The sequence below is a fragment of the Perca fluviatilis genome, chromosome 3 (genome assembly GCF_010015445.1).
Source record: "Perca fluviatilis chromosome 3, GENO_Pfluv_1.0, whole genome shotgun sequence".
In the NCBI taxonomy this organism is placed as follows: Eukaryota; Metazoa; Chordata; class Actinopteri; order Perciformes; family Percidae; genus Perca; species Perca fluviatilis.
The window spans coordinates 4,299,399-4,318,131 of NC_053114.1; the positions used below are offsets into that span (position 1 = coordinate 4,299,399).

The following is an 18,733-nucleotide window of genomic DNA, read 5'->3' on the forward strand; positions in this document are numbered from 1 at the left end:
TGTTGTTCTCTAAATGTGGCCTAACTAGGGACTACGATCCCTGGCCATTGCACATATTATATAAACTGTGAACTGACGCTGATCTATGTTTTAACCCAATCTGCACAAACCGTACAGCCTTCTTTTCCTTTCTAAAACAGCTATGCTGCACATATTTGTTATAGTGTCTTTTTACATCATTTTTATTGTAATATATATCTACTCCGTATGGATGTTTTGACTGTAGCAGTACTTTGCTCTATTATTAATCCTCTTTTTAATGTGTATTGTTTAAATAATTGTTTATTGACATTTTTTAGGCTAAAGTGATCATTTTAAAAGGTCCTATGACATGCTTCTTTTTGGATGTGTGTATATAGGCCTCAGTGGTCCCCTAATACTGTATCTGAAGTCTCTTTTATATAGACCTTAGTGGTCCCCTAATACTGTATCTGAAGTCTCTTTTATAGGCCTTAGTGGTCGCCTAATACTGTATCTGAAGTCTCTTTTATATAGGTCTTAGTGGTCCCCTAATACTGTATCTGAAGTCTCTTTTATATAGGTCTTAGTGGTCCCCTAATACTATATCTGAAGCATCTTTTATATAGGCCTTAGTGGTCGCCTAATACTGTATCTGAAGTCTCTTTTATATAGGTCTTAGTGGTCCCCTAATACTGTATCTGAAGTCTCTTTTATATAGGCCTTAGTGGTCCCCTAATACTGTATCTGAAGTCTCTTTTATATAGGTCTTAGTGGTCCCCTAATACTGTATCTGAAGTCTCTTTATATAGGTCTTAGTGGTCCCCTAATACTGTATCTGAAGTCTCTTTTATATAGACCTTAGTGGTCCCCTAATACTGTATCTGAAGTATCTTTTATATAGGCCTTAGCGGTCCCCTAATACTGTATCTGAAGTATCTTTTATATAGGCCTTAGTGGTCCCCTAATACTGTATCTGAAGTATCTTTTATATAGGCCTTAGTGGTCCCCTAATACTGTATCTGAAGTATCTTTTATATAGGCCTTAGTGGTCCCCTAATACTGTATCTGAAGTATCTTTTATATAGGCCTTAGTGGTCCCCTAATACTGTATCTGAAGTATCTTTTATATAGGCCTTAGTGGTCCCCTAATACTGTATCTGAAGTATCTTTTATAAGGCCTTAGTGGTCCCCTAACACTGTATCTGAAGTCTCTTTTTATAGACCTTAGTGGTCCTCTAATACTGTATCTGAAGTCTCTTTTATATAGACCTTAGTGGTCCCCTAATACTGTATCTGAAGTCTCTTTTATATAGACCTTAGTGGTCCTCTAATACTGTATCTGAAGTCTCTTTTATATAGACCTTAGTGGTCCCCTAATACTGTATCTGAAGTCTCTTTTATATAGACCTTAGTGGTCCCCTAATACTGTATCTGAAGTATCTTTTATATAGGCCTTAGTGGTCCTGTAATACTGTATCTGAAGTCTCTTTTATATAGGTCTTAGTGGTCCCCTAATACTGTATTTGAAGTCTCTTTTATATAGGCCTTATTGGTCCCCTAATACTGTATCTTAAGTCTCTTTTATATAGACCTTAGTGGTCCCCTAATACTGTATCTGAGGTCTCTTTTATATAGAGCCTTAGTGGTCCCCTAATACTTGTATCTGAAGTCTCTTTTATATAGACCTTAGTGGTCCCCTAATACTGTATCTGGAGTCTCTTTTATATAGACCTTAGTGGTCCCCTAATACTGTATCTGAAGTCTCTTTTATATAGACCTTAGTGGTCCCCTAATACTGTATCTGAAGTCTCTTTTATATAGACCTTAGTGGTCCCCTAATACTGTATCTGAAGTCTCTTTTATATAGACCTTAGTGGTCCCCTAATACTGTATCTGAAGTCTCTTTTATATAGACCTTAGTGGTCCCCTAATACTGTATCTGAGGTCTCTTTTATATAGACCTTAGTGGTCCCCTAATATTGTATCTGAGGTCTCTTTTATATAGACCTTAGTGGTCCCCTAATACTGTATCTGATGTCTCTTTTATATAGACCTTAGTGGTCCCCTAATACTGTATCTGAGGTCTCTTTTATATAGACCTTAGTGGTCCCCTAATACTGTATCTGAGGTCTCTTTTATATAGACCTTAGTGGTCCCCTAATACTGTATCTGAAGTCTCTTTTATATAGACCTTAGTGGTCCCCTAATACTGTATCTGAGGTCTCTTTTATATAGACCTTAGTGGTCCCCTAATATTGTATCTGAAGTCTCCTTTATATAGACCTTAGTGGTCCCCTAATACTGTATCTGAAGTCCCTTTCCCGAAATTCAGCCTTGGTGAAGAATTACAGCCACTAGAGCCAGTCCCGCAATGAGCTTTCCTTAGTATGTGCCATTTCTGTGTCTTTAGCTTTAAATGCTATTGAGGAGGAGAGAGGGGGGGCAAGGTGGAGGGTGGGGGTGTGGCCTTGACCAACTGCCGTGCTTCACATGTTTGAAAGCCATGATGTCTCTCTCTTTCTCATGGGTGGGCCAAATTCTCTGGGCGGGCAAATCAGAGAAAGGGCAGGTAACCTTGCTCCTTATGACCTCATAAGGAGAAGATTCCTGATTGGTCCATCTGAGCTTTCATTTTCTCAAAGGCAGAGCAGGATACCCAGGGCTCGGTTTACACCTATCACCATTTCTAGCCACTGGGGGGGCCATAGGCAGGCTGGGGGAACGCATATTAATGTTAAAAAACCTCATAAAGTGAAATTTTCATGCCATGGGACCTTTAATAATGCAACTAATTTGGTTCTATGAACACAGTGCACTTTCATTTTGAAATAAAGGCAACATGAGCAGAGAGTCAGAACCAAGATAAGCACTGATATGTTGTGCAATATGGCACTTGCACTTATATGAAGTAGGTATTTAGGAAAGGCTCTCAACATGCACCAGATATAGTAACTTACTACAGTGTGTGCAGGGACCTCAAAATTGTACTTAAGTTAAGTACTTGAGTAAATGCACTGAATTACTTTTGACTACTGGTTCATATATGAGGTTACCCTAAAAGGTCTTGGTCAGGATCCAGCTAACTGCAGGTTTGGCCTGAGGATCTGTTGCTCAACTTCAGATCATTTCTAGGCCAGCTTTGACGTGCTGAAAAATCCAAGCTTTGTGCAATTGTTGAAACATTAAATCAAGATACAATAGGGGCTGGTTCTTCCAACTACTACATTAAAACAGCAATTAAAAACCTCCAAGAGCTAAAGAGAGAGCTGCAAAAATGGACATTATACGTGTATATTACATGTTTCTATCACTAATTACAAAACGTCTCCTTACGTAAAGGTCTTTTTTATAAACTTGTGTTGTTGTTTTTTTACAGCGTGCAGTACATTTTCCGCATTACATTGGCAATACTGCTTCTGGTAAAGTAACTGAACTGAGAATTGAGATATCACAAAAAGTCGAGGCATAAAAAAAAGAAACGGTTAAAAAAAAGAAATCTCAGCCATTGATAGAAACAAGAACAGATGGAGAGGAAGATAGAGTGGAGCGTAAGCAATGTGTTTGCCAGCCTCATGAATAATCGAAGGGCCAGTTGTGTGGCGTTGGGTTGCGAGCTGTGTTATCTGCCAACCTGGAGCAGCTATCTTACACACACACACACACACACACACACACACACACACACACACACACACACACACACACACACACACACACACACACACACAGTATCTGATCGATGGGAGGCCTGATGGCGTTACCCCGACATCTATTATTCACACACACTGCACGTGTGTGTGCGTACACCCCAGGTGCTAAAATACTGGTGCTCAGTGGATAATACAGTCTGTGAGCATGTACCTGTGGCAAAATGTGGATTTATGAGAGAAAAGTGTGACGCGCGTGAATCTATGCTTGTGTGTGTGTGTTCTGTGTGTACGCTGCCACGAGTGTGTGTCCATACCTTGTCGGGCCCAAGGCAAACTTTGACTTGATGAATTTAAAGATGTGTTCGTCTGATCTGAGCTGTAGTGCTTTCTGCAAACACACACACACACACACACACACACACACACACACACACACACACACACACACACACACACACACACACACACACACACACACACAGAGAGAGATAAGGTCATCTTGTCAAGGCTTAGATCAGCATGCCAAGATGTATAAATATGTAAATAAACCACAGTGAGATCATACGGTGAGCTCACATCATACCTCCAGTATGGGTTTTAGACACATGCGGAGTAGAGTAGGGTAGTAGTAGAGAAAGGTCAGAGTGTAACAGGGGGGGAACATGTCTCCTGTCCTCGGATTTCTGAGCTTGGGAACTTGGACAACCATTGAGTACCCCGAGCTAAAAATCCGACATGGCTGCCCCGTGCATCAACAGCAGTGAAAGATGTAGTAATATACAATTATAAGCACTTCTGTCTTACTTTTGTCTCACTAAACCAGTCATACACCAATCTGTGGGCATGTTGTTATGCTGTTTGTATGCACCAAAAAAACATGCGTAATGCATTGTTATAAACTGATATCGCTAACAACGGCAAGCCTGGCTAGAGCTAATGAAAACCATGAACATCCGACTTGTAAATGGAATGCATTCAACTCGGGTGTGACGTCATTCCCAGCTCTGGCTCCCGAGTTCCGAGGTAAAGGAAAGGGAGGAGCGGAGGAAGGACAGGAGGGGAGGGAGGGAGAGATGAGAGAAGAAAAAAAGAGGAGGAGCACCTTGGCCAGGTAGTTGATGGTGACGGTGAGAAGGAGAACCAGGGCGCTGTGGAGAAGCAGTTTGCCCAGACGAACCAGCAGGCTTCCTGTCTTCAGACCAGACTGCATCAGCAGGCAGCAACACCAGATTAGTCAATACATATTTTATATCCTCAATGCAGTTTTACATTTAGACATATACACACACATATATATATGCATCTTCCTATTACCTATTACCTTGTATTAGATAAATGCAGAGATGCTCACAATTCTCTGAGCTAGAGTCCAAGTCAAGTCTCAAGTCGAGTCCAACTCCTAAACTTGCTTGACTTTTGAGTCATTACGCACTTTTCACAAAATTTTATTTAACAGCAAAATGATCAGGTACCTTGATATGTTATTTTAGTGAATATGGTTGGGCTTTGATATCATTCTATCAAATCTGAATCTAATTTTCAATTGATTATTGAATCCATATGTTCAGCTTTCAGTAACATAAATTTCAAATTAATAAACTCAATGCTTTTAATTAGGTCCGTACTTTTAGTACTTTTGTTGTAGGGTCCAGATTCATAATTATTGAGTTGATAATATGAATGGGCTTGAGTTTGCCATTTTTGAGCAGACAGTACCTTTGAGGTTATTTGGGAGAATATTCTAAACAGAATTTGTCATTGTTTTGGATTGTTGCAATAATAATACACATTTGCATAAAGCAAGCATATTTCTCCGCTCCCATGTTAATAAGAAAAAATATCCCTTTTAAAGTACATTTAGAACTGATTAAAAATATTAAATTGCGATTAATGGCGAGTTAACTAAATACAATAATTGATTGCATTCTTACATGGGCTTCTGTTTTTGCATCTGGAAAGCACTTTGTGTCTAAGCCGGAAAAGTACTATATAAATCAAATTATTATTGTTGCTATTAATATTATTGTTGGTCTTGTTGAACTACAAAAACAACACTGTCCACTGTCATGTGACAGAGGGATGCCACAGTTATCGGACAAATGATGTTTGGCCGAGTCCAAACGCCAGCTTGCACATCAAACTGACAGCAGCCAGCAACTTTCATTTTGGACATTAATGTTAATTAGCAACAGCTGATAGAATTTGCTGTCAAAGGAATTTTTAATGTAAAGCAGTGAGAGATAATTTCTTTTTTTTTTTATTCAATCTGTTGTCTGGAATAGAAGCGTCGATACGCTGCATTCTTACGTACATACATTTCAATGTATGGCCTTGGCAGGACGTCAAGTCATTCCAAGTCAAGTGTTAAAGTCCGAGGGGAAGTCCCGAGTTGCTTGTGTCCAAGTGGAGTTGCGTGTCGAGTTTAAAGTCATCAGATTCATAATTCGAGACTAGCTGGAATCCAAGTCAATCACCTCTGGTCCGCACCTCTAATTCATATAAGAATGGGTCAAACATTGCTGCGTAATGAAACATTTCACAATGAGAGCATGTGTTACTGTATACAAATATTTAAAGCCAGATGTGAAATCTTTCTCTCCCATTTGTGATTCTCAACCTTCCTCCATCTGACTCTCCATTCCACGTCAAATGTTTCTTTAATTGTTACTGTGATAGGATCTGATTTAACCAAATTAAATTTAGACCTGACAGGAGAATGTGTCTACAGCATACATATTAGAATTATCTTCGGCAAAAAAAATGTATAATGCAGACTGCAGCACAGGCTTCTTCACACCATGCAGGTTAATCTTCCATCTGTTTTTTATTTTTTTATTTTTATTTTTTTTAAACAAGCTACCACAACTGTCTGGATATTGCTCTGTGAGACTGTGATACACTAACAGTGTTATATTGATTCTCTATGTTCCCAAATCCTGCCTCTTCTGATTTCAAACTCTCAAATGTTTTACTCTGTATCCATCTCCCACACACACACACACACACACACACACACTAACCTGGCAGTGTTTGATGAAGAGTGCGGCTACGATGAAGCTCAGAACCAGCGATCCCAGTATCATGGAGTTACAGAACTGGAGGAGCCACACACTCAGCAGACTGCTCACTTGAACAAGGTACAACGTGGTCACCTAAAGAAACACACACATCGTGCTGTGAAACAATTAGAGCAGGGGTCGGCAACCTTTTTGATATGAAGTGCCCTTTTATATATATATATATATATATATATATATATGACGTTATCTTCTGCTGTCCCTAGAAGTAGTGAATTTACAGCTCAAAGCCACTTAATACAATATATTGTCTGGCCTTTTGTTTGATATCTTGTGACGGTAAAAATGCCTTTTTATTGCGTTTCCTCTTAGCGAAATGCTCGGAGTGAATTTAAGATGGACTTTTAATGCGAAGGGTAGACATGAAAGAGCCACTATTATGGCAGCGTTTTTTTTTTTTTTTTCTTTCTCAAAAAAATAGCCATTATCCAATGCTGTCCAAACTGCTCCAAATCCCAAACATCCAGGTTCATTGGGTACCCAGGAAAACCAAGTGTGAAGTATATTGGATGAATGGTTCAGGAGATGTTTCAAAGACACGCACACGCACACACACACACACACACACACACACACATACATACAGAGATTCCCCGATTTATAGTTAGATTACTTGTTTTGGGTGCCATTTTGGAGTCTTATCCCGTTCTGATAATATACTGTATACGTGGAACTGACCCTTAAAATGTCTGTTCCGTATCGGAGACATACCTGTGTAGTTGTTAAGAAGTCGACACAGTCCAGGGCGTATATGATGAGAGCCTGAACGAGCAGGATGAACTGGTTGAACTGCCACGTCAGACAGAAACACAAAGTCGTCACATACATCAACCACACCATCACCTTCTGAGGATGGAACCACACACACACACACACACACACACACACACACACACACACACACACACACACACACACACACACACACACACACACACACACACACACACACACACAGGTTTTATTAATGGCATATATACCAATTCCTGCTGTGCTACTAGACAGAAGATTATTGAGCAGATAATGTGTCAAAGGCTGTCGAGGCTAATCGATTTGATCAATAGCTGTGATTTAGAGTGCGCGCGCGCGTGCGTGTGTGTGTGTGTGTGTGTGTGTGTGTGTGTGTGTGTGTGTGTGTGTGTGTACCTGCTGTAAGGCGGTGAGCTGAGGCCGGAGGTAACAGGTGACAGCGGTGACCTGCAGCGCTAAGAAGGGCAGAGACCAGTTCTCTCTGAGGGAGATGGTGAACTCCACACGAGTGGTATCCACCCTGGAAGGAGGTAGAGAGGGAGCAAAAGAGGAGTGGAGAGATGGTGGACATCAATAAAAAATAAACGATGTAATATAAAACGTCACAAGTCGCAACTAAGGAGCTTGCTGCGCGGAGGGCCTCGATGGTTTCCATGATTGGTGGGGATCCTCCTGGCTACAGCCAGGAGGTTTTTATTTTTAAGCGGCGTTTTGAGACACAAATGATCTCTTTCCACACAAGCGTTTTAGCTCCGTAGCAGAGCTAGACATCGTCCATATTAACATGTCTGACAACCATTATGTCCTGTTTAAACCTTGAAAAGATTCACTATTTGGTTACTGGCTGCAACAACAAATTCAAAAAAAGAGTCAATTTAGAGAAGCACTCTCCTTCTGTCCCTGTTTTACAATAGTTCGCTGTAACATCATTTTCAGTCACATAATTTAGGCCCAGAGACACTGACCAGACGGCCGACAAAAAAAGGCAGAAAAGGCAGTTGGACTGATAAGTCTAACCGAGTTGGTCAAAAAAGTGCCTCGGAACACACCAAAGAGACGAGACGTAATACGTCTCCATAACAGCAGGCACCGCTAATCTGTATTGTCGGCTCGATGTGTCTCAGGCTTTACTCGTCCGTTTTTGATTTCACTTTGAGATTATTATCAGCTCTTTACTTATTTATGTTTTTACATTGTGTTCTCACATTATTTTAATTCTTGCTATTTAACATGAATTCCAGCACTTATCTCTTTTTAAAACCAGACTCTGTGTGTGTGTGTGTGTGTGTGTGTGTGTGTGTGTGTGTGTGTGTGTGTGTGTGTGTGTGTGTGTGTGTGTGTGTGTGTGTGTGTGTGTGTGTGTGTGCCTGCTATTAGATGAGGTTTGGGGGAGGAATTAGGGAATGGGCTGTATTTTTTTTACAAAATAAAATAATAAAAATATGTGAAGGACAACATGTCTGACAACGCATAACATGACCGCATACACTGGGGTAAACAGGAAGCAGATTGTTTGACGTTTCTCGGCGGTTTAAAATCATGGATGTATCAGCTGTAAAATACCGAAAATAGCAATACAAAAGTTGACTAAAAAGAGGAATAAAAAAATCATCTTTTGGAAATTGATCTTAATGCCTTAATAAAAAAAAATGAAGAAAAATCCGACCTTTAAGGACACCAATTTTCTTTGTGAATGAATAATGTATCATGTATAAATAAATGTTCTTCCTTAAAATACAAGGGGTATAAGGAGAGACACCCCTATGTTAAATTCCCATAGAAGCAGGCAGATTTTTATTTTTAAAGGCCAGTTATTTCATGGATCCAGGATACTATGCATCCTGATAAAGTTCCCTTGGCCTTCGGAATTAAAATAGCCCCCCCACATCATCACATACCCTTCACCATACCTAGAGATTGGCATGGTTTTATTTCAGTTAGCCTAATAGCTGGTTTGATTTGCATTGAGAGATGATTTTATGGAAAGTACCCCATGCACACACTATGCTTGTTATGCACACACTATGCTTGTTACACACACACACACACACACACACACACACACACACAAAGATTACAAATAAAATTATATTATATTATATTATGGTGCAAATCCACCATCATAATAGCAATGCGCCAAGGTCCAAACGCGCCTAGCTTTTAAAGGGAATGGGAGATGACACTCTGCTTGGTTTATTGCATGTTACGCCCAAAACACACCTATGAATTAATGTAGTCACTCAGTACAACCCTTTAGAACCAGGCGCCCAGCGCACAGACCCTTTTTTCCGCCGTCAAACTAGCAAAAGTGGATTTGGACACGCCCTAAACGCACCTGCACCAGGCGCTTCACGCAGTGCTATAAATGTTGCACCCTCAGAATGAACTGCCAGGAACACGTCCATCATCATTTTGCAACGTTTAATTGAAAAGATAGCCACGGTTCAATACAAGCATGGTTCTGTCTTTTTGTAAACCCCATGCTCTTCAGCTTCTCTTAAAGAGAGAGCGCTTCCCTCCTAAAGGGCAAGTACAACATGTTTCCCCCTACACAGTCTGTAGGCATTAAACGATATGTTTTTAACCTTGTCAAAGAGATTATGAATTAACAAAAGTACATAAAGCAACTTATTTTAAAGGCCCAGTGTGTAACGTGTTTAGTTGTTCATTATCAAAATCTGTGTTGCCCGTTCACAAACTTGTCCTTTTTCATGAATATTTACCACCACCATCAACTCCAAGTATTCCTTTTGGCTTGACATTTTACATTTGCATTCGCAAGAACTGGGATAGACGCTCCATATTCATGCTCCCTCTTGAAATACGTTAGCCGGTAAGGGACATATATAGGATATACTGCTCCGCCTTTCGTGTTTTCGCTGTCACATGATAAACTCACAGGTGCTGCTAACGCTGCTAATGGGTATCGTAGCTTCCCGGCCCCAGCAAGTTTGAAGAAGGAAACATGGAGGACCACACGTATTCAAAATCCAAATTTCAGGAACAGGAGTCTACTTTTTCTTCGCCCAGAAAAAGCATATTGAAAAGAGCAAGAGACCGGCTTTTTGAAGCGTGAAGGCTACCGTAGCTGTAATATGTACTTTGAACTGCGTGGTGCGTGAGAGTTGATTGCGACATATGATCTCAACGCCAGATGGGAGAAATTCCCACACACTGGACCTTTAAGTGAGCGATACTGATATGATGAAATTGACTAGAAAAACAATAGTTTCCAGTGCGCTACATAAACATGTTTAATTGGATTTCACATACGGGAATGTTACTGTTATAAAGTTACAAAATAAAGAAACTTGTTGCAGATAGTCTCGTTTCTGTCACTGGCCATCACACTACACGAGTGACACAATGCTACAGACAGGCCACACATTTCACACATGTACAATAGATCAAGTCCTTGGCCTGTTCAAAACAGGCTGAAACATTTACCGCACTCTTACGTCACAAATAAAAGCTTGAATAGGAGTGGTTACAATTTATTTTATTTTCCTCTCAACCATGAACATTCACACCTGGCATAAATTAACTAGGACCTTTAAAAACTCATTCTCATTCGCAACATTTCGCTGCTGAAGTGGATCATTAAACTGAAGATTCTCCTTCACAACTGGTGATTCTACAGTATTTGACCTTAACTGCACTGCTGTCTTAATGAGGGCCATGTGCATGCTTTATGTGACTGCTCTTCCATACATAAACTTGAAAAGTGATATAAAAAGACATCATTGTGTTAAAAGCTTATGACAGTAACTTTAGAACTGCTTAACATTACCAGAGATGTATACCATGGGCAGAAAAAGGAATCCCAGCTTAGTGTGCCGGGAAAAAAGGAGAGCCGTAATCGGACCTTAAAAGTTAGGCAAAGCTGCCTGGAAGACAATATTGGGGGCAAAGATATTCAGCTCTAAACCGGAGATTTTTTTTTTTTTCTCCCAGAATCTGAGACCAAAATATGATTTGGGGACACGTGCATTTCACACGTGCTGCATGCAAAGGGATTACTATGGGTAAGAAATCAAAACAGATTTCCCGATGGAAGTAAATAAGATAATCCAATTAATAATTAAAACATACATGGAAATAAATAATCCACGCATAATATCAAGGGTTGATTACTTTTGATAGACACTCAAGTAGTTATAAAAAAAAAAAAGAGCTTAACACTGAGATTTCAGATAGCGATTGAAAAAACGTACGAAATCTACAGCACAGAGGAAATCCTTCTGAAAGAGATTATGGTTTTCTTTAATCCCACCCACGGCAACGTGATATCAAGATAACGATATTGAGTCGATATATCATGCACCCCTAAAGTGATCCACCGTCGTGATACAGAAAACCCTGGGTTCACCTCGTAGTACAGGCCCCAGGCAGGCTAGCTCCGTTTCTTTTTCAGATCTTACTTATAAACGCAATTTTTCAGAATTGCCTTCCCTTGAACGGTAATTCTTCTGTTTGACTTGTTTTATTGTGTTTTAGTAATTCATACCTCGTTTGTCATTATCACTGTATCTATCTTTTACTCTTAATCTCTTGTTCTCTGTCTCTGTAAAGCACTTTGTAACATTATTTAAGTGCTATATGAATAAAGTTGTTATTATTATTATTATGTTTAACCCTGTTCACATACAACTCCTCAGAGATCGCTACCAATTCATAATGAAGTGATACTGAATCAAATTGAGGCACATACATGTAAAATGTTGGGTTATTTTTGCCATTTTTTTTTATTTGAATGGTAAACCCCCATCTTATGCTGACATGTAAACGTGAACGCACTGCTTTTACCCACCTGTTGAGGATGTACCAGACCGCGGCGAGCGTACCGGCCAACCAGGAACCCGACAGGAGCCACGCTGTGAGGTACAGAGCGATCACATACACCGCTTGGAGCGAGAACACCGTGTAAATGTAGAAATACATTGGCTCCAGATACAACTGGAACACACACACACACACACACACACAGAGAAACCAATAGTTCATTAGGCGCTGTAAATGAACACACTCAGAAAAGTTGACTGCAGTGACAGCGACTGACTCGGGCATTCAGGAACTGTGACTGTGGCATTTTCAAAGTTTGGTCTGATATTTCACTTCCACGCCTTTCTTGTCAAAGTGAGGACTCTGAAGAAGCTAAGCAACTCTTTCTCGGTTAATTGATGTGCCAATACAGAAACCTTTTCCTTCCAGTGTGACAAGTGCAAGTGTGCCAAGCCATGTCTGCTATAAAGACCAAAATCGAAAATGCCACCGCACCTCACATGCCTGACAGTCTGCTAATATGACTATCATTCACAACAGTACCAGGGAGGTGGTTAATAATAATGCCAATGAAAAGAAAACACTGAAGTGTGGTATTCTTTTTTTACATTTTTCACACATCGAGAATGCTTTATTTTCACGGGCCACAAATGACAAGAAAAGTCACAGAGACAGTCGATCATTTTGTAATAGTGGCGGCCATTACTCTAATCTTTTGTGTTTTACAAGCCAATTGTAAATAGCTGACAGCTGAGTGATGTGGTACCTGTATGGGCAGCAATCTGTAGAGAACGCTGAGAAAGACCTCTTGGTAGATATTCATTCGCTGTAGGAGATTAATGGTCCTCTTGGATTCTGTCAAGTTGTCATGGATCAAATCGGAGAGCCCTAGGAACACGCACACACACACACACACACACACACACACACACACACACACACACACACACACACACACACACACACACACACACACACACACACACACACACACACACACACACACACACACACACACACACACACACTTTAAATGCCACCATTTATTCACAGTTAGAGACTTATAAAGCTCGCTTTGCTCATTAACAGAGTATGGTGGTGTTAAAGAACAATAGCAGTGCTTCAACCACTATAATCACAGAGTGTTCTGCCTGAATTTAATTCCGTGATTGCTGAGAGCACAATGGATGTCTGACCCCATTAGTGCATTCAACTTTGGAAGCCCTCAAGCATCACTTCCTTCCTTTGCTCAATTAAAATAACTGAGTACTGTTGTACTGCTTTTTCTCTCAAAAATCTAAATATGTCAGGGTTTCCGGCATTGTTTTAGTGGCATATCTCCAATTGAGCGTGGATATTGTTTAGGCCATCATTTACTAACTAAAATGATCATGGAGAAGATGCTCCAAGATCTGGGTGGCATACTACAACCTCTGCTAAACAATTCCCTGCATGAAATCCTGTATAAGGATGAGGAAGTTCTTCCAAAGAAGCTTTAAAGCCGCTATAGGAAATAGTTTTTACTGTACATTAACAATGGATTGCTACTGACTACTTACATGTGACAGGTGTCGCATATAGTGATCACTCCACTCTGCAGTTCCCCTAAGTTCTATATAGTAATTTAGCATCTTTGATTTAATGGTCTGCAAATTATCTAATCTGCTCCACTCTCACCCACTATCATTTGCATTGTTTTAAGCTGTAGCGGACAGCAAACACTCTAAAAACCCACTGTACACCACCTGCCCAGTACCAGGAGCAGACATACAAAGTTAGTGACTAGGTGGTAATAATAGTGGAAAACCTAGCAGCTAAAGAGACAATATTCCCATCAGGAGTTGGTAGGGAGCACAGCAAAGCTGAAAGGAAACTAACTATTAGACATTCACCAGGTTGCCACAATTGGAATGAATTTCAGTCCATATCTGCTGAATGTGTCAATAAGCAACTAGCTAAGGTACTAACAAGTTGCTGACAAGTTTGCCATATCAACTAAGGCATGGATACCCGACCCGAGGCCGACGGCTCCCGACGGGCCGGGCCAGGTTCGGACAGATATTTAGAAATTATGGTCGGGTCGGGCTCGGTCACATCAGCGCGATAAGGCAACAGCTTATTAACGTGCGCTTGATGCCCCGTGTGCGCTGATGCGCTCATCTGTTGACATTTCCGAATGCCTTCTTACAGTTGCTTAAGAAAAGCGGGCTTTGCACACAAACAAACGTAGCCTACATGTGTCATTAGTATGAGAAAAAAAAAACACAGATTTTAACTGTGTCGGGCTCGGGTCGGGCTCGGACAAAAATGTTGTTAATACCTGTCGGGCTCGGGCCGGGTTCGGTCACGGCTCTGTCGGACGCGGGCCGGCCTCTGACAGAAAAATTCGGCCCGATCCGGACTCTAATATCAACATAGGCGGTGATAATATATCAGTGTTGTGTTCACAGCATGTTTCTGCTGCCCCCAAGTGGCCAAGAAAAGTATGTATTTCAGATGTAAAGGCTAATTCAGATTTATTGCATCTTTTGGTCTTGTTTTTTGTAGTTTTGGACATGATTTCTATCAGTGGTACTGACCAAAGTAACTGCTGGAATCTGGGAAAATGGCAACACTGGTACAACAAAGTCCAACAGAGAAAGCAATATGAGCGGCCAGAAAACAGACATGTACACAATTCAACAAAACTGTGAACATACCTAAAGGGTTGGTTATAATCCATTGCACAGGACAGTCTGTAAACGGTGATGGTTAGAATTTTAGCATTCACCTTTGTTTTCTCTTCCAAACTGGTTAATTTGGGGGGTTTGTTTACAACCTGTCTGATGGCTGATGTTTCTTGCCTTGTCACTGTATTCCCCCATCTCAGCAAGTACTTTGGTGAGTTTTATTGGCAAAAACTACTAAAATAATACCCACGTTGTACAAAACCAGAACTATCCTTCTATTCTTTCTATATTTACAGTGCCTTGTGAAAGTATTCGGCCCCCTTGAACTTTTCGACCTTTTGCCACATTTCAGGCTTCAAACATAAAGATATAAAACTGTAATTGTTTGTGAAGAATCAACAACAAGTGGGACACAATCATGAAGTGGAACGAAATTTATTGGATATTTCAAACCTTTTTAACAAATAAAAAACTGAAAAATTGGGCGTGCAAAATTATTCAGCCCCTTTACTTTCAGTGCAGCAAACTCTCTCCAGAAGTTCAGTGAGGATCTCTGAATGATCCAATGTTGACCTAAATGACTAATGATGATAAATAGAATCCACCTGTGTGTAATCAAGTCTCCGTATAAATGCACCTGCTCTGTGATAGTCTCAGAGGTCCGTTTAAAGCGCAGAGAGCATCATGAAGAACAAGGAACACATCAGGCAGGTCCGAGATACTGTTGTGGAAAAGTTTAAAGCCGGATTTGGATACAAAAAGATTTCCCAAGCTTCTTTCCCAAACATCCCAAGGAGCACTGTGCAAGCGATAATATTGAAATGGAAGGAGTATCAGACCACTGCAAATCTACGAAGACCCGCCGTCCCTCTAAACTTTCAGCTCATACAAGGAGAAGACTGGTCAGAGATGCAGCCAAGAGGCCCATGATCACTCTGGATGAACTGCAGAGATCTACAGCTGAGGTGGGAGACTCTGTCCATAGGACAACAATCAGTCGTATACTGCACAAATCTGGCATTTATGGAAGAGTGGCAAGAAGAAAGCCATTTCTTAAAGATATCCATAAAAAGTGTTGTTTAAAGTTTGCCACAAGCCACCTGGGAGACACACCAAACATGTGGAAGAAGGTGCTCTGGTCAGATGAAACCAAAATCGAACTTTTTGGCAACAATGCAAAACGTTATGTTTGGCGTAAAAGCAACACAGCTCATCACCCTGAACACACCATCCCCACTGTCAAACATTGTGGTGGCAGCATCATGGTTTGGGCCTGCTTTTCTTCAGCAGGGACAGGGAAGATGGTTAAAATTGATGGGAAGATGGATGGAGCCAAATACAGGACCATTCTGGAAGAAAATCTGATGGAGTCTGCAAAAGACCTGAGACTGGGATGGGGATTTGTCTTCCAACAAGACAATGATCCAAAACATAAAGCAAAATCTACAATGGAATGGTTCACAAATAAACATATCCAGGTGTTAGAATGGCCAAGTCAAAGTCCTGAATCCAATCGAGAATCTGTGGAAAGAACTGAAAACTCCCCAAGCGACTTACAGCTGTAATCGCAAAAGGTGGCGTTACAAAGTATTAAGGGGGCTGAATAATTTTGCACGCCCAATTTTTCCGTTTTTTTATTTGTTAAATAAAATATCCAATAAATTTTCGTTCCACTTCATGATTGTGTCCCACTTGTTGTTGATTCTTCACAAAAAATTACAGTTTTATATCTTTATGTTTGAAGCCTGAAATGTGGCAAAAGTTCGAAAGTTCAAGGGGGCCGAATACTTACTAGCAAGGCACTGTATATCTTACGATGTCAATGCAGTGTGGATTTTCTCAGTCGGTAACTAATTTTTCCGATTATTCCCGAAGTGAATTCGGCACAAACGCCCTATTTTGTAATGTGAAATGTAAATTTGTATAGCCGCCCCATGATTCGGATCCACTCCAAAATGTAATGGTTTCTTCCTTGGCTGATGCTACACCCTTCCACCAGGTTCAAAAAGCAAAAAATAAATCGGCCCAGTAGTTTTCCGTAATCCTGCTGACAGACAAACAAACAAACAGACAAACCGAGGCAAAAACACAACCTCCTTGGTGGAAGTAACAATGGCATTTTTTTTATGCCATGCAAAAAGAATGCTACTGACGTTATATGAGTGCACAAACACGCAGGTGTCATTATTCCACATTGGGCACTGGGTGCAGTATCATTACTATGCATTTGGTCTGACTGGAACAAAGCGTGACACCAAACGTGCAGCAGAGAGCCGAGTTCCTGCTGCAGGCTGACTCGTGTCAGCCTGATTACCGCTGTGTTCTCGATCCATGTAAGACCATAAAAACCAGAACTTGTTTTCCATTAACAGAGTACACATTACTACACACACACAACCTACTCTACTTCATTCCTTTTTATCTTTCTCCCAAACTGTCATATTTACTTTATCCCTTTTCTTCCCTTAGTCCTTTCCTCGCTCACTTTGACTCTTCCTATCTATGTTAGCTCTGTTATCCTTCCTTTCTGTCCTTATACCTCGCCTCTCATTCCTGCTTCTGTATCTTTCCTATTCTCTATTCACACCTCCTTCCATCATTTTTCTTCCACCCTTGCTTACTTTCTCCCACCTCACTTGTTTTTCTTTTCTTTTGTTTTCTCATTTCTTCCATTATGCATACCGCTCAAAACCAAGATGAAAAAATTTTGTAATGTTCCCTCAGCATTTGGTTTTGTTGCTAAACTGTATGTAAAATGAGCGGTGACATTAAATCACCAGTTTTACGTAACGTTATTGTTCATATTTTGGCACAATGTTTAGTAATGACAGTAGTAGTGGTCATAGTAAGTGAAAATGTGATCCAAGATTGGAAAATGTGTTATGTATCTGGAATTGTTCATTAGCTATATGTATAATGTATATCTATATAACTTACATTATTATATCTATATCTATAAAGCTGAACAGACTCACAGTAGTAAAACCGATTTTATTCTAACCCAAAGACTCTTTCTGTGAGAGAAAGGACACTATACCTTGGAATGGAATTGTAAGATATATAATGCTTTTTAGAAACAATTGCAAATAATCCCATAATCATGCAGCCCTAACTCTAACTACTGTAGTTTCTGCACATCAAGCCATTCTGCTGACAAGAAATGAGCACAGAGTGAGACAGAAAGCGAGGTCAGTCAGTTCCTCAACTGATTAGCCTACAGCTCAATTATTTGCCTTAGTGGAAAATTAGGCCTGTTTCCAACTAGGAATTTTACACGATAATGGGAACAAATAATTAGACTAATTTCCCTCAGAGCAGACTATGCATCACGAGAAACTGCTGTGAGTTGTTTGGTCTGATTGGTAAATGGAGAGAAACAATTTTATATTTCCTTGTAAGAGTGGGAAAATGTCTGAGGTCTCTATATGTAGAGACATCACATATAAACTTTTTTTAATATTTTATATTATACATTTTTATATATTTTATTTTATTAAAAAACCATGTTGCAATAACTATAGTAATTTCACATCCATGAAATGCTGGGTTATCAGATTTTAACAGCTGTAGCTAGCTACCTAAATGAGCTAATGTTAGCTCCATTAGTTATAAATGTCATGTCTGGCTGACTTTTGAGTGATTCCAGCTGACTCGTTTTAAAACAAGTAAAGTCCTGTGAAATGGTTTTAAATATACGTTTGATAGATAGATAAATGATACCATGCTAAAAGTCATCTTCCTCACCAGTTGATGATCCACGTAGAAGACAAAATAAAGAAATTAAGAAACAGCATTGTCCTTGAGTCACACTGTAGAGCTAGTTAGTCACAGAATTATGTATGAT

General features: G+C 40.1%; 1 protein-coding gene across 3 annotated transcripts in view; it reads right to left on the reverse strand.

The window, feature by feature from the left end:
• Positions 1-18,733, reverse strand: part of dpy19l3 (dpy-19 like C-mannosyltransferase 3) — a 68,277-nt gene that overhangs the window by 34,155 nt on the left and 15,389 nt on the right. For 2 of the 3 annotated variants that reach the window (XM_039794107.1, XM_039794110.1), the window contains 7 exons: positions 12,987-13,108; positions 12,249-12,394; positions 7,835-7,958; positions 7,400-7,534; positions 6,632-6,763; positions 4,714-4,815; positions 3,926-3,999 (listed from right to left, as the gene is read on the reverse strand). In XM_039794107.1, coding sequence (XP_039650041.1) covers positions 3,926-3,999; positions 4,714-4,815; positions 6,632-6,763; positions 7,400-7,534; positions 7,835-7,958; positions 12,249-12,394; positions 12,987-13,108 — 835 coding nt within the window. The remainder of the gene's footprint in view (positions 1-3,925; positions 4,000-4,713; positions 4,816-6,631; positions 6,764-7,399; positions 7,535-7,834; positions 7,959-12,248; positions 12,395-12,986; positions 13,109-18,733) is intronic. The other variant, XM_039794109.1, reaches the window with a different exon arrangement.